The sequence below is a fragment of the Narcine bancroftii genome, chromosome 10 (assembly GCF_036971445.1).
Source record: "Narcine bancroftii isolate sNarBan1 chromosome 10, sNarBan1.hap1, whole genome shotgun sequence".
Classification (NCBI taxonomy): Eukaryota; Metazoa; Chordata; class Chondrichthyes; order Torpediniformes; family Narcinidae; genus Narcine; species Narcine bancroftii.
In genome coordinates, this window is record NC_091478.1 from 55447064 (window position 1) to 55474605 (window position 27542).

General features: G+C 37.7%; 1 protein-coding gene across 8 annotated transcripts in view; it reads left to right on the forward strand.

Moving 5' to 3' along the window:
• cnot1 (CCR4-NOT transcription complex, subunit 1) overlaps positions 1-27542 on the forward strand; it is a 325223-nt gene that overhangs the window by 217254 nt on the left and 80427 nt on the right. For all 8 annotated transcript variants that reach the window (XM_069900952.1, XM_069900955.1, XM_069900953.1 and 5 more), the window contains one exon: positions 18849-18926. In XM_069900952.1, coding sequence (XP_069757053.1) covers positions 18849-18926 — 78 coding nt within the window. The remainder of the gene's footprint in view (positions 1-18848; positions 18927-27542) is intronic.

A 27542-nucleotide genomic window follows, 5' to 3' on the forward strand; every position in this document is an offset into this window, starting at 1 on the left:
GCCTTTGACAGAGTAGAATGGAATTATGTATTCAAAGTACTACAGAGGTTCAACCTACCAGAGAAATATATTAATTGGATTAAGGCATTATATAAGGGACCATTGGCGAAGGTGACAGTAAATGGATATATATCAAACCAATTTAAATTAAGCAGATCAACTAAGCAGGGATGTCAATTATCTCCCTCACTGTTCGCGTTAGCTATAGAACCACTGGCAGAACTGATAAGAACAGAAAATAAAATAAGAGCAATAAAAATAAAAGAGAAGGAATATAAAATCAGTCTATTTGCAGATGACGTCATAGTATACTTAACAGAACCAGAAATATCAATAAAAGAATTACACAAGAAATATGGAGAAGTATCAGGGTACAAGATCAACGCCAATAAAAGTGAAGCGATGCCAATGAATAATGCGGATTTTACAAAGTTTAAGAAAGAATCACCATTTAGATGGCAAGCACAAGCAATCCGATACCTAGGTATACAACTAGATAATAATCTAGGCCATCTATACAAACTAAATTATCAGTCATTAATTAAGAAACTATAAGACGACTTAGAACATTGGAAAGATTTACCACTAACACTGATAGTAAGGGTAAATTGCATTAAAATGAATATCTTCCCAAGGATACAATACCTATTCCAATTGTTACCAATTCACCTAACAGAGAAATTCTTCAAGGAGCTAAAGAAAATAATAAGGAAATTCTTATGGAAAGGGGAAACCGAGGAGAACGCAAGATAAATTAACAGAATGTTACAAACAAGGGGGCTTACAGCTATCAAACTTTAAGAATTATTATAGAGCAGCACAATACCTATCAGATTTTTATCAAACAAGGGAAAAACCAGATTGGACCAGATTAGAGCTAGATAAAATAGGGGAGAAGGTACCTGAACATATACTATATAAGTGGGATGAAAAGCTGGTGCAACATAGGAATTCACCAGTACTGCACCATCTGCTCAACATTTGGAAGAAGGTTCATGTAGAAAGGAATAAAACAAATTATCAACTACCAAAATTAATAGTGGCGCAAAATCAACTAATCCCTTTCACAATAGATAACCTTTCCTTTAGAGAATGGGAGAGAAAAGGGATCAAAAGATTAGAAAATTGTTTTTCGGGAAATAAATTATTATCTTTTGAACAAATGAAGCGCAAATATGTTTGCATACCACCAACTGAAAACCTACTTGAAGGACAAATTAGGAAGCAGGCTGAGGTTACCAGAAGGAAGCAATTTCCTGGATTGATTGAGGTATTTGCTAATGGTTTACCATAGTTTCCAGAATGAAGGACCATCGCCTTCCCAAGATCGTGTTATATGGCGAGCTCTCCACTGGCCACCGTGACAGAGGTGCACCAAAGAAAAGGTACAAGGACTGCCTAAAGAAATCTCTTGGTGCCTGCCACATTGACCACCGCCAGTGGGCTGATAACGCCTCAAACCGTGCATCTTGGCGCCTCACAGTTTGGCGGGCAGCAACCTCCTTTGAAGAAGACCGCAGAGCCCACCTCACTGACAAAGGGCAAAGGATGAAAAACCCAACACCCAACCCCAACCAACCAATTTTCCCTTGCAACCGCTGCAATCGTGTCTGCCTGTCCCGCATCGGACTTGTCAGCCACAAACGAGCCTGCAGCTGACGTGGACTTTTTACCCCCTCCATAAATCTTCGTCCGCGAAGCCAAGCCAAAGAAAAAAAACCATAGTTTGACTCCAATGTATACTGGCTGAATTATTATACTTTAATCTTCCAAAGTTATTAAGCCATGGGTTGCAATAATATTTCAAGATCAAGTTTATTATAATTTGATTGTACATAGGCAACCAAACAAAACAGCATTTTTCCAGACCACGGTGCACCCAAATATACACACAATACAAGCACATAATGATTACACATGCAGATATAATTTTTAAATAAGTACAGGTTGAAGTTCTCTTTATCCGGCGCTCTGTGGTCTGGCAACTTCCATGGTCCAGCACATTTGAAATTGCCATCCTTGAAAGACTCAAATCCCAGTCCCGATCATTGGCTTTGTAAAGGCGTTGCAGTAACTGCTTTGCCAGGGCTTCCCAAACTTTTTAGCTCGTAAAAACGCTTTGGGGGAGCACTTGGAATTCACGTAACCCCAATTATCAATTATAGTTTAAAAGACCTGGTGTATACACAAGCATAGTAAGAAACTAAATAAACACACCATTCTCCGCATTGAAATAATTTGTTGCCTCTAATTTACATTTGATGGATGAATGGAATTGTTTCTTGTCCCCACAGACCCTCTTAATGTTGGGCACAATATTAAATATAGTTATATCCTTATGTCAGGAGTGGTATCGAGTCGGTTTCGATATTTTGTTTTCATTGCTGCAAAATACGAAAATCCAGCCTAGCACATGTAAGTCGTAGCATATGATAATAGGCATTGCACATCAAATTTTGCCAAGGATGGAGATTCTTCATTCAGGCTAATCTAAAATTTAGACAGCGGAAAATCTTTAAATCTTTATGCAAATAGAAGTTGGATGTCACCATATATCTTTGGCTTGGCTTCGCGGACGAAGATTTATGGAGGGGGTAAATGTCCACGTCAGCTGCAGGCTCGTTTGTGGCTGACAAGTCCGATGCGGGACAGGCAGACACGGTTGCAGCGGTTGCAGGGGAAAATTGGTTGGTTGGGGTTGGGTGTTGGGTTTTTCCTCCTTTGCCTTTTGTCAGTGAGGTGGGCTCTGCGGTCTTCTTCAAAGGAGGTTTCTGCCCGCCGAACTGTGAGGCGCCAAGATGCACGGTTTGAGGCGATATCAGCCCACTGGCGGTGGTCAATGTGGCAGGCACCAAGAGATTTCTTTAGGCAGTCCTTGTACCTTTTCTTTGGTGCACCTCTGTCACGGTGGCCAGTGGAGAGCTCGCCATATAACACGATCTTGGGAAGGCGATGGTCCTCCATTTCTGGAGACGTGACCCACCCAGCGCAGCTGGATCTTATTACAGCACAGAAACAGGCCAGTTTGGTCCTTCAAGTCCATGCCAAACAACTTCTCCCACCTAATCCGAATGACCTGAACTCACCCCATAACTTCCCATACCCCTCTCGTCCATATACCTATTTAACTTTTCCTTAAATATTAAAATCGAGCCCGCATCTACCACTTCGCAGAAAGCTCATTCCACACTCCGACCACCCTCTAAAGAAAATCCCCCTCGTGTTTCCACTATGCTTTTTTCCGCCTTCGATCTCAATCCTTGTCTTATTTGAATCTCCCCCACTCTTTTTTAAATTTTTTTATTTTTCACACTATAAACCACATTGATCAAGATACATACATTTTCCTTTCCAAATATATACAGTGTCGTTTTCTCCCCCCCCCCCCTTCCCATCCCACCCTCCCTACCTCCCCTCCCATTCATTTAAAGTACAGAATCTAAGATACATTAAACCAGTCAAACAATGTTGTCACTCAATAAAAATAAACAAGAAATTCCACTGAGTCAATTCTTTTCATTTCTTTCTCCTTCTGTTATTTTGGGTGGTAGATGCCCCCGGTAGGTTTTCTCTATTGTGTTTCATGTATGGCTCCCATATTTGTTCAAATATTGTAATATTATTTCTTAAATTATATGTTATTTTTTCTAATGGAATACATTTTTTCATTTCTATATACCATTGTTGTATTCTCAAGTTATCTTCTAATTTCCGGGCTGACATAATACATTTTTTTGCTACGGCTAGGGCTATCCTAACAAATCTTTTTTGTGCATCATCCAAATCAAGTCCAAATTCTTTTTTTTTTATGTTACTTAGTAGGAAGATCTCTGGGTTTTTTGGTATATTGCTTTCTGTAATTTTATTTAATATCTGGTTTAGATCTTCCCAAAATGTTTTCACTTTCTCACACGTCCAGATTGCATGAATTGTTGTTCCCATTTCTTTTTTACAACAAAAACATCTGTCAGATACTGTTGGATCCCATTTATTTAACTTTTGAGGTGCATCCAGTTATATTGTATCATACGTAACCTCGTGTTTATTGTATTATAGTTCCAGAGCATAACTTCTCCCATGTTTCCTTTATCTTTATGTTTAAATCTTGTTCTCATTTTTGTTTAGTTTTACCATTTGTTTCCTCATTCTCCTTTTCTTGCAGTTTAATATACATATTTGTTATAAATCTTTTGATTATCATTGTATCTGTAATCACATATTCAAAATTACTTCCCTCTGGTAACCTCAGACTGCTTCCCAATTTGTCCTTCAAGTAGAATTTCAGTTGGTAGTATGCCAACACTGTATCTTGAGTTATATAATATTTATCCTTCATTTGTTCAAAGGATAGTAATTTATTTCCTGAAAAACAATTTTCTATTCTTTTGATCCTTTTTTCTCCCATTCTGTAAAGGAAAGGTTATCTATTGTAAAAGGGATTAGTTGATTTTGCGTCAGTATTAGTTTTGGTAATTGGTAATTTGTTTTATTCCTTTCTACATGAATCTTTTTCCAAATATTGAGCAGATGATGTAATACTGGAGAATTCCTACGTTATACCAATTTTTCATCCCATTTATATAATATATGTTCAGGTATCTTCTCACCTATTTTATCTAGTTATAATCTAGTCCAATCTGTCTTTTCCCTTGTTTCTTAATTGTGCGGCTCTATAATAATTTTTAAAGTTTGGCAGTTGTAAACCTCCTTGTTTATACCAAAAAACGCACAAAATTCTACCATGGCAGCTTAAGACAGAACAAACTAAGAGAATGGTATTGGCATCAAGGAAAAAAGACAAACAAATCACATATAATCCAATGGAGATTAATGAAAACTTCAGAGAATTCTACGAACAATTATACCAAATTGAAAATGAAGGGTAAGAAGACAAAATAGATGAATTTTTAACTAAAATTGAACTACCAAAATTACAAATAGAGGAACAAAATAAATTAACAGAACCATTTGAAATAGAAGAAATACAAGAGATAATAAAAAAAACTATCGAATTATAAAACACCAGGAGAGGATGGATTCCCAATAGAATTCTATAAAACATTTAAAGATTTATTAATTCCTCCCCTCCTGGAAGTAATCAACCAGACTGATAAAACACAAAGCTTACCAGATTCATGCAAAACAGCAATAATTACAGTAATACCAAAGACAAGGAAAGATCCCCTCACACCAGCGTCATATAGACTAATATCTTAACTTAACACAGATTATAAGATAATAGCTAAACTATTAGCAAACAGATTAGCCGACTATGTACCTAAAATAGTAAGTCTAGACTAAACTGGATTTATTAAAAAAAGACAAACAACAGACAATATTTGTAAATTTATTAACTTAATTCATGCAGTAGAAGGGAATAAAGCTCCAACAGTAGCAGTTGCTTTAGACGCAGAGAAGGCATTTGACAAAGTAGAATGGAATTATTTATTCCAAGTATTACAAAAATTCAGTTTACCAGAGAAGTATATTAACTGGATTAAAGCATTATATAAGGGGCCATTGGCGAAAGTGACAGTAAATGGATATATATCAAAGCAATTTAACTTAAGCAGATCAACAAGGCAGGGATGCCTACTATCACCCTTATTGTTCGCGTTAGCTATAGAACCACTAGCAGAATTGATAAGAACAGAAAATAAAATAAAAGGGATAAAAATAAAAGACAAGAAATATAAAATCAGTTTATTTGCAGATGACATTATAGTATACTTAACAGAACCAGAATTATCAATAAAAGAATTACATAAGAAATTGAAGGAATATGGAGAAGTGTCGGGTTACAAGATTAACGCAAATAAAAGTGAAGCAATGCCAATGAATAATACGGATTTCTCAAAATTTAAGAAAGAATCACCATTGAGGTGGCAAATGCAAGCAATACGATACCTAGGTATACAAATAAATAAAAACCTCGGCCATCTATATAACTCAATTATTATCCACTAATGAAAAAATTACAGGACGACTTAGAGCATTGGAAAGACTTACCACTAACACTAATAGGAAGGATAAACTGTATTAAAATGAACATTTTCCCAAGGATACAATACCTATTTCAGGCATTGCCAATAAACTTGATGGAGAAATTCTTCATGGAGTTAAAGAAAATAATAAGGAAATTTTTATGGAAAGGGGGGAAACTGAGGATAGCACTAGATAAATCTCCCCCACTCTCAATGGAAAAAGCCTATCCACATTTACTCTATCTGTCCCCCCTCATAATTTTAAATACCTCTATCAAATCACCCCTCAATCTTTTACACTCCAGGGAGTAAAGTCCTAACCTGTTTAAGCTTTCCCTGTAACTCAAACTCTGAAACACAGGCAACGTTCTTGTAAATCTCTGTAGTCTCCATTTTGTTGATATCCTTCCTATAATTCAGCATCCAAAACTGTGCACTCTATTCCAAATTTGTCCTTACCAATGGCTTACACAACTTTAACATGACATCCCAACTCCTGTGCTCAATACTTATGATGGCCAACATACCAAAAGCTTTCTAACTCCATTTTCAGGAAATTATGTAACCAGAATTTCTAAATCCCTTTATTCTTCTGCATTCAGTTGTCTACCATTTTCTACCATTTCATGTGTATTACCTTTGTTGATTATTCCACCAAAACGTAGCATCTCACACTTATCAGTATTAAATTTCATCTGCCATCTTTCAGCCTACTCTTCTAACTGGCCTATATCCCACTGTAAGCTTTGAAACACTTCCTCGCTGAACACACCACCACCAATCTTCGTACCATCTGTATACTTATAAATCCAATTTATAACACTATCATACAGATCATTAATATATGACAAACATTGAACCCAGTACCATCTCTGAGGCACTCCACTAGTCACCAGCCTCCAAGTTGACAAACAATTTTCCACCACTGGTGTCTCCCATCCAACCATTGTTGAATCCTTTTCACTATTTCAACATTAACACCTAATAATTGAATCATCTTAACTAACCTCTTATGTGGAACCTTGTCAAAGGCCTTACTAAAGACAATATCTACAGTCTTCCCCTCATCAACTTTCTTCATAATCTCCTTGAAAAACTCTAAGATTTGTTAAACATGATCTACCATGCACAAAACCATGTTGACTACTCCTAATCAGTCCCTATCTATCCAAATAATGGTAAATTCCATTCTTAAGAAACTCTCCATTAATTTACCTACCACTCAAAGGCCTATAATTACTGGGGTTACTTTTGGAGCCTTTTTTTAAACAGTGGAGGAACATGACCCACCTTCCAATCCTCTGGCACTACCCCTGTGGCTAATGACATTTTAAATATTTTTGTCAGAGTTCCTGCTGTTTCTACACTAACCTCCCTCAAGGTGCTAGGGAATATCTTGTCAGGACCTGGAGATTTATCCTCTTTGATTCTCTTTAAAATAGCCAATTCTTCCTCCTCATTAATCTGAATATTTTCTATGGCCTCACTAGTTTTCCTTACTTCACCTAACTCAATATTCCTTTCTTTAATGAATACTGAAGAAAAATAAATCATTTAAAATTTTCCCCCCATCTCTTCTGTCTCTTCACATAGCCTACCCCTCTGATCCTCAAGGGGCCCAATTTTATCCATCACTATTCTTTTATTTTTAATGTACCTGTAGAAACTCTTTGGATTTATTTTTACCTTGTTTGCCAAAGCAGCCTCATATCTCCTTTTAGCCTTTCTAACTTTTTAAAGATTTTTTTGCACTCTTTATATTCCTCAAGCACCTCATTTATTCCCTGTTTTCTATAACTATTGTACACACCTCTTTCTCTGAACCAAATTTCCAATATCCCTTGAAAACCAAGGATCCTTATATTTTCTAACCTTCCTTTAATACTCACAGGAACAGACCGACTCTGTACTCTCAAAATTTCCCCTTTGAATATTCTCTATTTATCTGTTGCATCCTTCCCAGAAAATAAATTATCCCAGTCCACACCCTCTAAATTCTAACTGATAACTAGAAATTAGTCTTCTTCCATTCAAGACTCTCAACTTTAGGCCCAGCCTTATCCTTCTCCATAATTAACCTAAAACTGATCACTAGACCCAAAGTGTTTCCCAACACAAGCCTATCTCATTCCCTAATAGGGAAATCTAATTCTGTCCCCTCTCGAGTCAGTTCTTCTATGTATTGATTTTGAAAACTTTCCTGAACTCAATTGACAAACTCCAACCCATCCAGCCCTTTAACAGGGTGGGTGTCCCAGTCAATGAGTGTAAAGTTAAAATCTCCTATAATCACCACCTTATGTTTACTACCCATATATGTTATCTCCTTACAAATTCCCTCTGCCTATTAGGGGGTTGTACTACACCCCCATCAGTGTTTTCATCGCCTTTCCCATTCCTCACTTCCACCCAAAAAGCCTCACTGTCTGCCATTAGCACCACTGGAATGTTTTCTCTTACAAGTAATGCAACTCCTCCACCTTTTATCCCCCATGTTCTATCATGCCTAAAGCAACAGAATCCTGGAACATTTAGCTGCCAATCATGCCCCTCCTGTAACCAAGTTTTACTGATGGCAACAATATCATATTTCCATTTACATCGATTAGATTTTCATTTTCTTATACTGATAAAATCGGCAGGTTGGGTCATGACAACGTAAGGATTTTGTGCTTATCTCTTGTTCTTACTAGAAACGTCAGGAAAATACTCATCAGGTGTAGAACCTACCATTTCATCAAGAAAATCTTCAACACTCACATTGTGCTTCATCACGAAGTCTTGCAGCATGGAAAAAACATTCAAAGTTTTTTTCCTTTCACCATTAAAATCCAAAATTCAATTTTTCTAGAAAGTTATGAAATTTTGTCTAACACATTAAAAAGGTCACATTTCTGCCTTGTAGAGCCATATTAATTTCATTCAATTTTGTGGATATATCAGCACCAACTACAACTTAATAGGCTTTCTGAGAATGAAGACTTAGAGTCACTAAAATACACTTGAAGTTCTTTACGAAGTTCGAATAGCCTTACCAATACTTTTCCTCAGGATAACCATCTCACTTCTGTAAGGATGTGTGTTGGCTTCCCATTTCTTTACAGTTTTAAACAAACAGGATTGCAGGTTTGACTTTTGATATAATAATTTTTACTGCTTCGTCAAGCATTTTTGTCAGGGGCGAGGGCATTTTTTTTCTCACTACAAGTGCATGTCTATGAATGGCACAGTGAGTACTGCAATTTGGTGCAGCCCTCAAAATTCTGGAAATGGTTCCAACAACTTTCTCCAGGAGACCTTTGGCTTCATCTGTTCACACATGTAAACTTTTTCCACGGAATGGCATTCTTCATCATGGAGTTATTGATGCAGTTAAAAATTTCTTCTCCAGTTGTGTACCCTTGCAGTTTCACAAAGAAGCACATCATCCTCGATATCCTTGTACACATTCCTAATGAAGACTAGCAGCACTGGAAGACATCCTACTACATCTGTTGTCTCTTCCAGTTTTAAAATGAAATGGCATCACATATCAGCAATCGATCTATTAATTCCCCTTTTATGTCTTCAGCTAGATCCTTAATACGTCTTGCAAAGATATTTTTCTTCTGAACTGCTCATTGAAATACACTTCACTATGTCCTTAATGATAGATTCTCCCAAGAGTGTGGGCTACTCCAGCAAGGACAATTCAATAACTTGCCCTATAAGAAGCTTCACATTCTAATTCTGACTTTGCTCTCTGAGGTTTCCATCATAAAACCTTTACTGGTTCCAAGTGTATCTAGTTTTCTTTTAAAGAAGTTCACATCCTTATCTTTGTGCTGGGAATGATTTGTTTCCAGATGTCTTTTTAATTTTGTTGGGACCAAAGAACTGTTAGACAGAATTTTACCACATAAAACACTGCATCTGGTGCCTCTTTATTCCCAACTGAAGTGAATCCAGGTGATAAATAATTTCATCATACCTTCATTTCTTTACACTTGATTTTTCAGATATAGATGTCATGGAAGAATCTTCATGAAAAAAAAATGGCACCTCATGTAAAGGTTAAAACCTTGTGTTTTTGATTCTTAATTAATTTTCTGCCTATCTCTAAGGAAAAGTATTGTTTGTAACTTTACCATAGTGATTATGATGTAATATGCCTTAATATCCATGCGGACTAAGAGCTTGCATCTCATTCTTCGAACGATAAAGGGAATGTGAGCTTGAGATACTTTTCTTTGCATTTGTCTTATTTGGTTTTGTATATCTCTTTAAAGTTGAATATCATTATATCTTTAATATCTATTTATATATCATTATGAAAATCTTAATGCAAAGTTATGCAAAATGTTTATCCAATTTATCAGCAAATTAAAGCTACATAAAGCTGCATCTACAAAGTTTGGTTTATTGGATTAATAAAATAGTAATTTGGAATATTGTCTTCTCGTTTCCTTGAAGAAGACACGTTTTGAAATTGGGATATATTAGAACCTGGAAAATGTTGTCTATACCTCAGTACTTTCTTCAGATGAATTATCCTGTCTGAGGTTCATTTTTAAGCCAACAATCTCTAGTTTTGAATACAGTATTACACACCTGTAATGTCTTTCAGTTTAAATTTTAAAATATGGCCAGCCTCGCACCAAAAGAAATCCAAGTCTCTTTGGTTGAAAATGATGTGCAGGCCTGACGTCTGCGCTGCTGACTTCAGGCCTCATGACATCATTTTGTTTTCCTAGGGTGGAGATAACTGTTCGCTGCCATACAGAAACAGATTTAAAGACACAGGTAAAAAGCCATTTTAAAAAAAACAGGTTGAAATGGCTAGATATTACTAACTGCCATTTCTTCCACGGAATCCCTACGCCTTTCCACGGAACCTAGGGGTTCCATGGAATCCAGTTGGGGTAACATTGTGGTTCACTACCTATGTTTCTCCACAGCATTATATCCAGGGGTGCCAGAGCTCACCAGGGCACTGCCCCAGAATCTCGTGACAGCTCCAGCACCTCCTTGTCGTTTTTGGTGAGCACCGGCTCCTAAAAAATTAGCACTGACTCCTGACTATATCCTGTTATAAGCTTTGCTCTCTGATATTTTTTACATAGGAGTTCCCTTTGGGGTTATTTTATGTGGGCTGGCAATGGCCAGGTCCCAATGTCACCAGATTAAAGAGGTATAACCTATATATATAAATGGAATTATTTATTCAGTTATGGGATACTGTTACATAAACCTCACAACCTGAAGGAAGAAGCTATTTCCCAGCATGGCAGTCATGATTTTGACATCTCCCAAATCCTGCTTGCTGCTTCTTTGAAGATCCACGTAATGATTTTCCTGAGATGCATTCTGTTAATTATTACCATGAGCTTCACCACAGCCCCTAGTCATCAAAGGGCAGAGGCTAATAAGGTTGTGAGACAAGCAAAAGCTGCAGATGCTGAAATCATGAGTAGATGAAGAATTACTGGAGGAACTCAGATAGCATCCATGTATAGAAATAGTCAGTCAACACTTTGGGACTGACTCCACAATCAAGACTAAATTAGAGATGAAATTATGAATATAAAAGGAGAAAGAAGCACTTGGAAAAGACTTGGTTACAGCTTTCTTGTTCAGCCACTATTTCCTTATGGAGAGTAAGAGCCACAGCAGCAAGTACATAATTTTTCTATAAAGAAAAAGCAGGCAAATGCAAGATAATTTTGTGCAAGTAGTGAACACAATATTTTTTCACCAACATAGATATGGTCAGCAAATTTTGATAGGGTTGTATTACAGTTACAATACAATTGTATTTCTCTGGCTAGTCATCATCATTAATTTGTAAAATAAAAACTACTTTTATTACTGGTGCACCTTGTGAATAGTACTTGTACATATCAAATAGTCTTTTTAAAAAGGGCAGTATACTTTGGACTTTTGAATCTTTCCTCTAAATTTAAAATGCTTTTCATCAATTTTATGGCATAAAATTTAAATAGATTTTCATTGTTAACGGAAGCAGGAACCATTTGACATGGAAATATGATTTTGTCGCTAAAAGAATATACAAATAAGAAATGTTCAAATTCTGTTCTGAAAGTTTAAGAATTTGAATTGTTTTTAAAACCCTAGCTGAATGATGTTGAAAAACTGAATAGGATCACCAAGATTCAGGGAAAGAAACTTCAGTTTTTCTCAGTTTTTGACTATGCAACTCCAGTCCAGTACCATTATGTATTAATATTAATTGACATTTAAAGTAGATAAGTAAGTTTTTTTCAGTGTTGAAGTGTTAGAGAGAAAAACAAACATAAGCCAGTTGGGCAATGATGTGATATAGACTCTGCCAGGTTGAAGAGGACTGGCTGTCAGCACTAACCGAAGCAGGCAAAACTGATTGCCAATATTATTTTTCAATATCTAGAAATCAACACAGAAAAGATGTGAAAGAATACTGTCAGACCCTATATTACACATGGGTTCTATTCTCTGTAAACCCTGAACATGGTTTTATTCTCTGTAAATCAGATGCACTCATTTTCTGCAACTATTTGTGTTGTGTCACTCGATGAAAGCTTCCTATATTTTCTTCATTATCTTCAACATTCACCCTAACACTGCACATAATTAAACCAAAGGACTTTATACCACATCTCCATCGGGCACACAAAACTCAAAACTATCTCGGCTGCACCATTTTATCGGATGCAAGGATCGACAACGAGATAGACAACAGACTCACCAAGGCAAATAGCGCCTTTGGAAGACTACACAAAAGAGTTTGGAAAAACAACCAACTGAAAAACCTCACAAAGATTAGCATATACAGAGCCGTTGTCATACCCACACTCCTGTTCGGCTCTGAATCATGGGTCCTTTACCGGCATCACCTACGGCGGCTCCTAGAACGCTTCCACCAGCGTTGTCTCCGCTCCATCCTCAACATTCATTGGAGCGACTTCATCTCCAACATCGAAGTACTCGAGATGGCAAAGGCCGACAGCATCGAATCCACGCTGCTGAAGATCAAACTGCGCTGGGTAGGTCACGCCTCCAGAATGGAGGACCATCGCCTTCCCAAGATCGTGTTATATGGTGAGCTCTCCACTGGCCACCGAGACAGGTGCACCAAAGAAGAAGTACAAGGACTGCCTAAAGAAAGCTCTTGGTGCCTGCCACATTGACCACCTCCAGTGGGCTGATATCGCCTCAAACCGTGCATCTTGGCGCCTCACAGTTCGGCGTGCAGCAACCTCCTTTGAAGAAGACCGCAGAGCCCACCTCACTGTCAAAAGACAAAGGAGGAAAAACCCAACCCCAACCAACCAATTTTCCCTTGCAACCGCTGCAACCGTGTCTGCCTGACCTGCGTCGGACTTGTCAGCCACAAACAAGCCTGCAGCTGACGTGGACTTTACCCCTCCATAAATCTTTGTCCGCGAAGCCAATAGGTAAACTGGTTGACCGTTTTGAGTTTTGTGTGCCCGATGGAGATGTGGGGTAAATGAATACCATAAATTTTTATTATGATTTTGTAAAATAACTACACAAATTCTCCTCTAAATATTTTAAATTTGGATTTCCACAAGATGGGTCTTCTTTAATCCAGGGTGTCCTGAGTAAACTTGTACCTCTCACTTTGTTCGTTTTAGATTTGTCACAGTGTTTGAGTTACCGAAAGAAAATAGACACACACACTGAGAGCATTCAGTTTATACAAATGTTTATTACAAATTCAAAAGCTGATTTCAAACTACAATATGCTAGTCCTTCCCAACTATACTTATCAAACCCTAGACTGGTCCCAATTGCCGAAATGAGGCAATGACTGCACACTTGTAGTAGGTTGTCGGGGTGCCGGTAGCAGCTTCTCCACCTCCGGAATGATAGCTGGACTCTAGAAGTTCTTTTTCTTGCTGAGAGATGTTGCCACCTCTCGGAGAGTCTCAAACTTCAGCAGCGGGACCATGGCTTATGGCAAAAACTGCTTACCCAGGCACCTATTCCCAGCACAGTAAGAAAGATAAGCGAGCAAGCTAGCATGCCTAGGCTTCTATCGAATAATGTAATTTTCAGCTTATCACTTTTGGTTTATTTTGCATCAAGGCTAGGCCTCTGACAGTCTATGACCAAAATAAGCAGGAAGATTAAATGTTCTTGGTACACAGATGTCCCTTCGTCAGATAACTGCATCTCTGGCCCCTCGGTGGAATTTAGCTCATGTCTGCTGATTCTAAAAAACAAGCTGGTTCTCAGCCTTGCAGAAGCAAAGGCTGCAAAAGTAAAAAAACAACGCAGAATCTTCCATTACACAGGGAGACCATGTATTTAATATTACTGAGTACCTCAAGTTGATATCATTTGAGTTAGTAGGTGGGAGTGAAAGGAAATCAGGGGTGTTGGTGACAGGAGTTGAAAAGAGTGCCTTAAACCAGGCTGAGGTAAAATTGTGTCATTTTTAGTGATTGTACTTCACAATAGCAGTGGTATTCACAATACCACATGGTATTTTTATTCTTGTGAAACAAGAATGTCTGCAAACAGTTATTATAGTTGATACCCAAAAGTGCTTGAGAAACTGAACCCTCTGACCTGAAACATTGGTTATATATTTTTGCCTCCTATGAACACTGGGACCTGTTGAGTTTCTCCAGCACTTTTGTGCATTTTTATTTTTGCTGGTGATATTGTTGAGATCAACATGGATGTTGTAAATACGATGGGAGTAGGTGAGGCATGCTGGAAATGACAAAACAAAATTGAGAAGATACAAAAGCTTTGAGGTAACAAATGGAGACACTGATCTGAATTGAGGCCAGTGGTGGAGGGGAAGAGGAGGGCAATAGAAAAGCTGAATGAGAGGTAGACGAAAATGGTTATGGTAATTTTAAGCCAGAAGTCATATTGTGTAAGCAGATGAAAGCTGCATTGGGGGCTGAATTTGTTTTGTTCATTTATAACTGAATGTGTATTGAAAATCAAGACTGTAGATGCAATTAAAATTCAGATTTATAAAAAAAAAGGCTGATGTTGAAAATTTTAGTGTCAATATTTAAAATTAGGATAATTTTTTTTACAGTGAGTCAAGATTTTTGTAGATGAATTTAAGCTGCAACTGAGGCAAGAAGATGAGGTTATTAGAGTGTGGGGAAATTAAAGGTGCCAAAAAATTCATTACAGATTATGTTTTGCTGTAGTATGGTTACAGGTACCCTGTGGCAGGTTGATCCAATTGTCGTTCTTAGAGTAGTATGATATTGATGGACAATTGATCCTCAATGTATTCTCAAAATGCAGTGCTTTTGGGCAAGAGTCATTGAAAAACAATCAGCAAGATCATGGGCAATTTGAATGCACCATTCCTGCCCCCGTCAAACATCTCCCTGAATAATGGTGCATAAAGGGAAAGATGTGATTTATTTATTAAAAAAGTAAGCTTATGTGAAATACTGTTGTGTTGAGAAAAGTATCAGATTTGGTGGTTCACAGAGAGAAGAGTCTGGACACAAGGGTTTGCAATCACACATAGCTTTATTAATATACAACAATTAATAGAAGAGCATGGGAAAATCATAAAGGGAATAAAATACACATGCACAATTTGTAAAAGATTGTGGGAAAACGTTAAACAATGCACAATTACTTATTCACATAGACCGTGCAGACTATAAGCAGGAGTAATACACACTCTCCCAGACCTCTGATCATTGGGAGGTGCAGCCCTATTGCAAGTATTGATTTACAGTAATAATACTGCTCAGCAACCCTTCCAAGTGACGACCACAGTGGTGACCTGGCATGGAGGGGTGTCTGGGGCTCTGACCACAGGCAGAGCATGCAAAATTTGCTCTGTGCTGGTGCTAAATACAGCACTAATCTGTGTCTTGCCAAAAGTGACACTGAGTGATTTGAATTAACCAACGGCAAGGTGTGCACTAATTAGTGGCTGAAGTCCAACCTTGACTGACAGGTGATGTGACTTTCAGATGGGGAAGACACAATACATGTATTCCAGGCAGGCCGGGTTGGGGGGGGGGGAGGAGGGGGGGCAAATTTCCTCAACACAGTTTAAAACAGTTTTAAAAAAGTTTAAAACCGCAGAAGTACAGGGTGACACAGTTAGCGTAACACAATTACAGTGTCGGTGACTGGGGTTCAAACCCAGTGCTCTCTGTAAGTAGTTGGTTCTTCCCATGTCTGTATTGGTTTCTTCCTACCCTTCAGAAATGTATGGGGTTTGTTGATTAAATTGTGTATTTGGACAGCATGGGCTCATGGATCAGAAGGGCCTGTTACTTGGCTGTATTACTACATTTGTAAATGTAAAGCAAAAGAAATTGAGAATATCAGGAATCAGATGATATTAAAAATATCCATTTTTGTTTTGAGTACATAGGAAATTATTTGACTATTAGAAACCTAAAAATTAACCTGTCTGGAGCCAGAGGATGTGGGTATGGTTCTAGATGTCACTGTTTGTCACTGTTCTCGTTAACAAGAGTAAAGCATGGTAAAAATGGCAGTATTAGGGGTTTAGTACCTGAAGCCCTGGATATGTTTCCTACTCAGAAATGTACCCAATGTTGTTAAAAGAAGCTAAAGAGGAAATTTTTGAGGTTTGACCATTTAATTTATAATCCTCTCTAGGTATAGTCTCAAAGGACTCTTGTATTTTGCATTTTGTTTTCTTTTAAATGAATCAGCCATGTCATTACAGGCCAGTTTGTGCTTGCTGATGAGATTTACTACAGGAGAGTGGTGTATTGGATCCAAAATTGATTCCGCATCAGGAAGCATGGGATAGGTGGTGTTGTGACTGGAAAACTGTTACATTGGAGTTCAACGGAGCTCAGTTGTGTTTTGTAATGTTTTCAACATTAACACAGAGGACATATTAAAGAAGTTTGCAGATAATACTATTGATTCAGTGGGTGTCAGTGAAAAGGAAAACTAGATATTGGAAAATATAGATGGTGATCTTGGTAGCAGTGGGAAATGTAATTTTCATCTGGAGATGTATGCTTTAGTGAAGGGAGGCAAGAACTATACAGCAAATGGAGAGGATATTGAGAGACAAAACCATTAAATGTATGTCCACAGATCTTTTAATGTCAATAGGATGTTTGAAAAGATCTGTGGACATACATTGCATGATATTTCAAGCACCCTATTGACATGAAAAGAACATAGGATGATTTCCTTTCTTGGCTTGGGCACAGAATATGAAAGTAGACAAATCTTCTGGACCTGATCACATATATCCAAGGACAGCGTGGGAAGTTATAGAGGAAATTGCAGGTGCCCTAACTGAGATTTTTGAGTTGTCATTAAGTTAGGTACCAGAAGATTAGAGGGTGGAAAATGTGCCTCTATTAAAGAAGGGCTGCAGGGAAAATCCTGGGAACTATAGGCTAGTGAGCCTATCATCTGTGGTTGTCAAGTTGCTAGAAAATATTCTGAGGCGGTATATGTGCACTTGGATGAACAAAGGCTGGTTAGGGGAAAGTCAGCAGAGTTTTATAACTGGGTGGTTATATCTCACAAATCTTGAGTTTTTCTGAACGTGACCAAGAAGGTTGACGAGGGCAGAGGTTGTATATTGGATTTCAGCAAGACTTTCACTAAGGTTTTGCACAGTAGGCTGCTTTGGAATGTTAGATCGCATAGGATCTAACAAAGTGAGATAGCAGAATGGAGAGAAAACTGGCTTCATGGAAGACAATAGCAAATATATACTCTGGGTAAACGTATATGTGGTAAGTTAATTTAATTGTGGAGGAAGACCAGTGTTGAATTTAAAGTTGCATTTGAAGCTTAAATACTGAATTTTTTTTTTATTCACCTAGTTTTAATCCTTCAGAATGAGAATATTTAAATGTTCAACTATTGGCATCTTCCCAGGGATTGAGCTGAAATTATTTGTGGATCACCTTTCAACAATGTATGGATTTCAGACTATTGCAAATGCCTGGATGTTGCCTTTGCACTCCTTTAATTATTTCTCATCAGCAAATCATCATTTTATGTATTAAGAGGAGAGATCTTATTATTAAAACAGTGCACCATGAAGCTCTTTGGTATTTACAGCAAAGATTTGACTGCAACGTAATAAAATCAGTGCTAGAAGTAAACAGTGGGCCAGGCAGCATTTGTTGAGAGAGACTTAACTGTTCAAGTTGGTCTTCACCAGAGCTGAATGTTTATTTCTTCGTGGTGACTTTTTAAAAAAAATATAGTCCTTTTTACAGTTGGGCATTTAAGCTATTTTTCAAATCTAACAACGTTTTAACTCTTAACCCCATACCCTTTGGTGAAATTAATACTGAAAGGTTTTTGTTGTTGTTCTGCAAGGCAGATACAACTTTGAAATGAATTTCACTGGTATGCAATTATGTAGTACCTTTAACATATTGAAGCTTGGATGCCACAGAGTGTCATCAAAAGGGATTTAAAGCCCCGAATGCTTTTGAATCATGGATATAATTTTAGCATGATTTAATTTTAAGGATGATAGTTCACTGTGCATAATTAACTCACTGTGGTCCCAAATTCTAAAGATCATTCATAATTTATTGGTATGTTGGCATTGTTGCACTGCTTGTCTTTTGAAAGACCTGTTGAAGCACAGTGCCTTCCACAGAACATGAATGCATCAGTCTGTCTCTCCAACATTTGACAGATCATGGGACAAGGCAACCAAGTGAATCTCAGATGAATAAAAATTAAATGAATCTAAATGGAAGATATATTTCCTAAAACATGGGAATTGAACACCTACAGGAATGATGCAGTTCTAATGTCGAGAAGTGGTGTGAAGAGGAAGATCTAAGGTGTGTGAAAAGTGTCATTATTTGGTCTTATTTGTTTTGTGTTATTCAACAGGTTTTTAGGCCTCCAAATCCTTGGACGATGGCAATCATGAATGTATTGGCAGAGCTGCATCAAGAGCACGATTTAAAGGTAGGTGGTTGTATTTACTGTAAATACTTTGGAATTTGCCACCAGCAATTACACTATGGATCCATTGTAGAACACAGGTTTACGTAATCTTGCTCTATTGCTGAAAGATAGCTAAGTATTATAGATCTTTTAATTTTGTTGAATTTTGAATAAAGTGGGAAAGTAAACATATTTTGTTGTCTTTCAGGTCATTTATAAAAATGAGCTGACTAAATTTCTTGCAGAAATCTTAGTGCAGGGAGTGGAGTGGGAGAAGTAAGCTGAAGATATGATTTTTAAAATCCAGTTAAGTTTCATTTCCTCCTCCTACATTCACTCAAAAATGTGAGAGCTTCTTGTTCACCAAAATGTAATGCTAAATTAAAACATTTTCATATTGCAAGATAAATGTTGCTATAATCTAAAAATAAGTTGTCCTTGATTCCTACCACTTTCAACGGACATGTGGATTTCCGCTTTTTTAAAATCCATTTTTGCGTTTTTAAAATCCACCTCCATATTTTATCAGTGCCTTTCCGGTCTCTGCTCGTTCCATCCATTGCTAGGATGCTGCTCTGCCGACTGGCTGCTGCAGTATAGCAGTGGTGGCTCATCCCCATCCACTCCCCTTCAGTTGCAAACCATTTACAACATGTTGCAATGCCATCCCATTTATGCCAGCAGGGCTCCCTTGTGTTTTCACCCACATCTCGAAAACCATGTGTGAAGAAACAATTGGACTCATTATTTTTAAGGTTAGCTGAAAAAAAACCCCTAGTAATAGATGAACATCAGTCCAAAGAAATGGTTAAGGATTGGGTAGGGGGTCTGCCTGGTGATTGAGGATAGATTGGGTAGAGTGCTGCCTGGGTATTGAGTGCAGCGTAATAGTTAATTCTTGGAGATTGGGTGCAAGTTGGGCAGGGGCACTGCTTGGCATGCTAGGTGCTAGTTATGGGCAAGTTCTACTTGGGATCAGGAGAACCAGACACTCGGATTTGAGCATAGGTCAAGCAGGTACTGCCTGGTGATATGGAAGGGGTTGGAGTCTGGGTACAGTGGTAGTGTCTGTCTGATATACTGTGCTCACTAAAAAAAAATTGATTTTGTTTAAAATTACTTTTTTTAATGGGTTGAAACTAGTAATTTTGTGTGTACATTTTCCAAATCTGGATTGCTGCCGCCCCCACAGCCCTCCACCCCTGCAAGGGACGCTGCACCCCCTTGACAAAAGTGGTCTTTTTTTTTAAACCTCACTCACATGCCTGTTTCAAAGGTTCCTTTTATTGTCACGTAATAATGCATTAAAAATGTAATATACATGATATACTTTTATCTGCTGAATAGCAAACAATTGCTATAAGCATTGCCTGGCTCCCTTAACAATAAGAGAAAGGGAAGCAAGAAGAGTGTTCCTTTCGAGACACTGAGTGTCCATAAATTTGTCTCCAATGCTCCCACAGCCTTTGCAGCCGCACAGATTCCAATTCATATCATCAGCAACCTGAGCTGCAGATCCAAATCTCCAATACGATCAGGGAGCCTTCAGTGCCCTTAGCGCCCTGTCGAATCCTGGCTCCAATACCTGGTTCCCAGAGGCCCCTTCCACCGTGTCGCCAACACCTTCTGTGTGTTCTTCAGCCACTGAGCCTCTCGCTGGTCTGCTGCTGTGGTCACCTTCCTGTAGGGTGATCTATGCTGCTTCTCAATATGTCTGTTCTGTTCTCCCTGTTTCTTGGGCACAGGATTTTTAAAAATAAAAACACATGCTATTTAAAGCCTGTATGGAGCTGTCAGTATTAGGACTGGGCTGTAGGACCCTGCAGAGCAGTGCTGGGTCTCTGCTCTTCCGAGTCCATAGCAGCACTGTGATTTTCTTTTTTATGACTAAATCATATTTTACTAGGCTCATATTGCATTTGGGTGATGGCATCAGGGACAATCCATGAATAAATAAGCTTAGACACTTCCACGTTAGACATGAGTGCAGCGTAGAGTAAAATGCATATATTTAGCAGTTTTGTTTTTTTGGTATTTTCCCACTGCACATTACTCTGCTTTGAATTTAGGAATAAGGTCCATTGAACTGACTCTTTTAGAGTGAAGTGATATACAAAAGAACTTTGTGCTTTCAGTCTGAAAGAATGTGTTGATCTGGATAATGATATGCTGCTCCAACCTGTTATTGGCACGTGTCAATATGGTGAAAAGCTACAGTTTCTAAAAAAAAGTTTGCCTTGAATGACAATTTTGAAATCTATATACTTTTATGATTTAGCAATCCTGTTTCATTTAGCCTTTTTGAAATTAAAAAAAATTATTTGGAGGTTCTGCAAAAATATTCAGCGACTACAATAACATTTCAGAACCCTGCAAACAATTGACTCTACTACTTTCGGCATTTCCTTCCATTTCAATCTTTTTATTAATCATATAGGTAAACAATACATGAGGAGAACAGGAGTACATAATCAAAAAGGGGAAAATATCACTATGTGACATCATATGATATAAGATATTGCATTACACCGCAATTAATGAATATGTTCTCATGTCTTCAAACTGAAATCTTCGGGGGGAAAAAAAAGAAAATTTTATTATATAAAACCCCACCAAATCTAAGGAAAAAACAAAAATAAAAGACTGGCGGGGACAGGCCCATGCAAAGGACTTAGACCTTTTGTGCCCTAGGCCCTACTTTAATTTTTCAAAAAACCATATGCCCCATCATTAGCGGAAAAAAGTTATATATTCAAAAAAGAAGTTTTAATTAAATAATTTACTGCAAGTGTATTTCAATGCACTTAAGGTCAGGAATACACTGGAACACATATTTTGTATTCAACTACTACTTCAATATGACAACCATCACAACCACACATTCAGCAATTGTCACTTCAATGGGAACCTTGCCCCTGACTCTGGCTGCAGATTTTTTTGATTCAAGGGACTACTTTTGTTAGTTTCAACCTTAAATCTCCAAGTTTTGTAATTTCTAGTTGGTTTCTCTTAGCTTGTAGCAAATCACTAACAGCATTGAAGCCACATTCTACTAAATAAGACGATGGAAAATGTATCAGTAGTTCCCTTACTAAAGTTGTCAAGATTGGGTATTTCTTTTCAATCTCATTATACAGCCACATCATGGTTCCATTCACTTTGAACAGAGTTTTCACACATTCATCATGTTGCAACTCAGTTAACTCCTTTTGGTATTGCACTGGCACTCCTTTTGGTATTCCACTAGCAATGGCTGAGAGGGATTTCCCAAGAGGAAAAATCCATTGCCTTTAAACACAAAATCTATCATTGAAGTCGGGAACCAACATTTTCAAATGGTCAATAATGACGTTTGTAGCAGCATTAGTTACCTCACACTTATTCAACCAATAGAATTGACTGAAATTTCTTGCAGAAATATTCCTTTGGCATAATTCTAGAAGTGTCATGAATCCAAATATCTTTGTTTTTGCATCACCGAGCATCTTATTAGCAACTTGGAGTTGCTTGCTCAATGTACTTAGATTCTACTTGGAGTTGCTTGTTCAGTGTACTTAGTTTCTCAAAAATGTCCGTCAAGTAACTCACATAAGCTTTGCCATCTGTTGTTAGCAAGAGCTTCATTTTAGGTTTGTCCTTCAAAACTCAGAGGAGATCAAACAGTTGCATAAACCTTTTGAAGCAGTTTCCCTTTGATAACCACCTTACTTCAGTGTGAAGCAATATCTCACGTTCTGCATTTTTGTCGACATAAAACTGCTTAAACAGACGTTCACATTTGGCATTAGCTTTGATGGTATTGATACACTTGATCACAAAATGCAGTATCTCATGTAGAACAGGGGAAACTTTCTTAGCAACAAAATTTTCTCAGTGGATAACACAATGCACAACCAACATGTTTGGATTTTCATCCTTCATTAATTTTAAGCATTTTTTTTTACCCATCATAGCAGATGTACCACCAAGATACAATGTCAATGTTTCTTTTTGGTATTTCATTTTCATCCAAATAATTTTTGAGCTTGCTGTAGATATCAACTTCAGTGCTGGTTGCTTCTTATGATTCACAAAACATCTCTTCTTGAAACTCTTCTTGATCAATATATCTCACATATGCTAATAACAGCCTCACTGTCCCAAACGGTAGATTTATCCAGATGTATTGGGAACTTTCATGATTTCAACTTCTCTTTTTTTAATGCTTTTTATTTCTTGCACCATAAATCATATCAGTAACAACATTCACAAATGATCATCACTAATATATATACCCAGTGGCATTTCCTTTTTATTTCTCCCCTTTCATCCCTCCCTACCCCCTTCAAAACCAATAAATAATAAAACACGTAAAGCAAAGAAATAACAAAAAGCAAAGTCGCATCGTTCACTTTTACATATTTAAATCTTTTCGTGCTCATAATCATGTCATTTTAAGAGATGGAGATCTGTGGTCGGCATTCTCTAACATTTTATGTATGGTTCCCAAATTTGTTTGAATAATGTACATTTGTCTTTCAGATTGTATGTAATTTTTTTCTAATGGAATACACTTGTTCATTTTTGTACCCCTGTTGTATTTTAAGGCTTGCTTCCATTTTCCAAGTTGTCATAATACACTTTTTTGCTGCATCTAGTACTATCATAATAAATCTTTTATGGGCTCTGTCTAATTTTAATCCTAGTTTTTTGTCTCTTCTATTTAACTGAAAAAAAATTTTGAATCTTTTGGTATATTATTTTTTGTGATTTCCCAGAAAGTTTTCATTTTTGAACATATCCAAATTGTATTTAATGAGATTTCAACTTCTCAGTAAGCTGTTTTTCAACTTCTTGACCCATGTCATCTATTGCAGACAGAACTTTTACACAATGGCATTGCTCGGAGATCTTTGTCATCCTTTTGCAGAACTGTTTTGAGAAACAATGATATTGCAGGTTTAATTGTATGATTCTTCCCATGTTTTGCTATCAGCAGAGAAATTTCATAGCTGGCTTCAAAGGTACGATTCAGGGCTGTAGTTTATGCAGTGAATAATTAAGATTTTTCATCTATTTTCAAACTTCTCTTTCAGTGATTTAAGATATTCCAATTTGACATGGTTAGGATGTTTTACCTTCAAATGAGCTTCAAGACAGCCTGCTTTCATTGATTCATTTGTCAAAGTCTATGGCATAATAGGTAAAAAGGTGCATGTTCATCATGTACAGCAGGTATAAATCCAAACTTCAAGAACTCCACTGCTTTTGCTTGCTTGGTCTCATTTTGAATATAAGCTCCCTGAAACAGATTAATCAATATTTTATAATGTTTTAGAATTGAAAAATGTAATAAAAGTAACGATTGAATCAAAGGAAGAAAACTGACCCTTTAAAAAGAACTCAGGTGCGGTTTCTGACATTTCTTTTCTCACAGAGAGTACATCAAAACTGCACTAACCTTGTGCTTTACTTTCTGGGGCCCCTATTTTTTTTCTGATTTTGGCATTTCCCTCAGGCTGGCGTCTGAGATGGGACACGGTCTTCTCTCCCCGCCCCTGCCCCCCACCCCCATCAATACACTAGTGCACAAGGTACATACAGATACAGGTCTCGCTGACTACTGAACTATAAAAGTAAAGGGGTATGGACGGAGACATGATTGATGAGATAATTTGGAAACCTCGTCGCCAATAAGATATTTTGGAATGGATGATGATCAGACCGGTCGAAAAAAATAATTATAATGTTATCCAAGGATAACAAGAGTTAAAATAAGAGAAACAATCAGAAGAGCAAAAGCACGTTATGAAAATAAAAAGAACAAAGTGATTTTACTTGGAAGTTACCACAATTGTGTTCTACTGACAGTGTTACCAAGTCGCATCTTTCATGCCAACATAACGAGTTTATTTTTTCAAGCCAACTTTTTAATTATTTCCCAAAATATTACTATGCCCAACACCCCACCGAGATATTCCTGCACCCCACCGTGAGAATCTATGACTTTGATTTTGATTGAGCTTTCTGTGAAGAGTATTTTAGACAGCTAAAATTTGAAAATTATTATTTTTTTTGTCAAAAATGGATAAATGAAGAAGTCAAGGCAGCTGAGAACAAAGGCTAAGAAGATCCTATTCAACTGGGAGCATCAGGTGAAAGTCTAAAAGGGAGTGGTTCAAAAATGGCAACAGGACTGGCAGAACCAGGTAGTCTGGGGAGTCAGGTCAGGTCAGGAGTTGAGCATCATCCTGGAAAAAGATGGAGAATTTGATTAACCCGATTCATAAGTGTTGAAATACTGAAGAGAGATATGATGAAGAAAATGACCAAAACAAGAGATTTTTGAAGACCTGATGGAGAAAATGGGTCAAGGGAGATTGAATTGACAAAAACACATGAGAAACTCTAAGCTTTGGCAAAAAAAGTCATAAAATGAGAGTCAAATTAACAAGGACTGCTTGACAAAATTGACCATATTGGAGAACTTTAGTCGACAGAATTATGTCCGAATTACTGGACTAAAGGAAGGAATCGAGGGAAGAGACCTGGTGAACTCTTCAAAAATGGATCCCACATGTGTTGGGAGAAGACAAGTTTGGAGGAAAAACTGCATATCGAGAGAGCTCACCAAATACTCAGACTCAGAAAAGCCGGTGATGAGAGACCAAGACCAGTTCTGGTGAGACTTTTAAGCTACCAAGAATGTGAGATAATTCTGGGAGGAGCATACGATTACTATAAGCAGAATATTGGCCGAGGTCGATCATTAAAAGGTATATTTTTTCAAAATTTTAGCCCGACCTTGATTAAACAAAGAAAAGAATTTGAAGACAATTATGGATTAAAAACACTCTGTATTTAAATACTCTGATATATTCCCATGACTGAGAGTTGAAGTCATAGAAGGGAACTGGTGGTGTTTTTCAAGACCAAGAACAAAGTGGAAGTTTATATCAAGGTTGCCAAGGGATGTGTTCAGGATTGTTTTCTAAATCAGTTAGTAGAAGAACCGACTCGGGATGGTGTAATACTGGATCTCCTGTTAGGGAACGTGCTAGGTCAGGTAGCGGACATTAATGTTGGAGAACCAATTGGGTCTAGTGATCATAATTCTGTTAGTTTTAGGGTAGTTTTAAGGAAGAGCAAGGAGAGGCCTAAAGTTGAGGTTCTGGATTGGAAAAGAGCAAATTTCGAAGGAATAAGAAGGGATTTGGGGAGTATTGAGTGGGACAGGATATTTTCAGGTAAGGATGTTATTGAAAAATGGAGGATATTCAAAAAAGAAATTTTGAGGGTACAGAGTAGTTATGTCCCAGTCTGGATCAAAGGAAAGGCTGGAAGTCATAGGGAGGCTTGGTTTTCGAGGAATATTGGAAATTTGGTTAGGAGAAAAGAGGTGTACAAGAGGTATAAAGAGCAGGGAGCTGAGAAGTTGAAGGAGGACTACAAGGAATCTTAAGAAATTAGAAAGGCCAAAAAAAGGCATGAAGAGGCTTTGGCTGACAGAGTAAAAATAAATCCAAAGGGTTTCTATAAGTACATTAAAAGTAAAAGATTAGTGAGAGATAAAATTGGACCCCTTGTAGATAGCGAGGGTAGGCTGAGTGAGAAGTCTGAGGAAATGGGGGAAATTTTGAATGATTTCTTTGCCTTGGTATTCATTAGGGGAAAAAAATGTTGAAACAGTTGAAGTAAAGAAAAATAGTGGGGAGGTCATGAAGCATATAAGGATAACCGAGGAGGTAGTGATGGCTGTGTTAAAAAAGATAAAGGTGGATAAATCTCCCGGACCGGACAAAATATTCCCTAGGACACTCAGGGAGGCTAGTGGACAGTTAGTGGGGCCATTAACAGAGATATTTAGGATGTCACTGGCTACGGGGGTGGTACCAAAGGATTGGAGGGTGGCGCATGTGGTTCCTCTGTTTAAGAAAGGGTCCAAATGCAAACCTGGGAATTATAGGCCTGTAAGTCTGACGTCTGTGGAGGGCAAGTTGATGGAAAGTGTTCTGAGGGATGGTATTTACAAATATTTGGAGGTACAGGGATTGATAGGGTGTAATCAGCATGGTTTTGTCAGGGGTAGATCATGCTTGACAAACCTGATTGAGTTCCTCGAGGGGGGTTACAAAAAAGGTTGATGAAGGGAAAGCTGTGGATGTTGTCTATTTGGACTTTAGTAAAGCTTTTGACAAAGTTCCCCACAGGAGGTTAGGAAAAAAGGTGGCGGCATTAGGTATAAATAAGGAGGTAGTGAAATGGATTCAGCAGTGGTTGGATGGAAGGTGTCAGAGAGTATTGGTAGAAAATTGTTTGTCCAATTGGAGGCCGGTGACTAGTGGAGTTCCTCAGGGTTCGGTCCTGGGTCCACTATTATTTGTTATTTATATTAACGATCTGGATGTAGGGGTGGAGAATTGGATAAGCAAGTTTGCGGATGACACAAAGATTGGTGGTGTTGTGGACAGTGAGGTAGATTACCGTAGATTAAAAGGTGATTTAGGAAGGCTGGAGGTGTGGGCTGAGAAATGGCTGATGGAATTTAATACAGATAAATGTGAGGTGCTACATTTTGGAAAGGCAAATTTAAATAGGTCATATACATTGAATGGTAGACAATTGAGGAGTGCAGAGCAACAAAGGGATTTAGGAGTT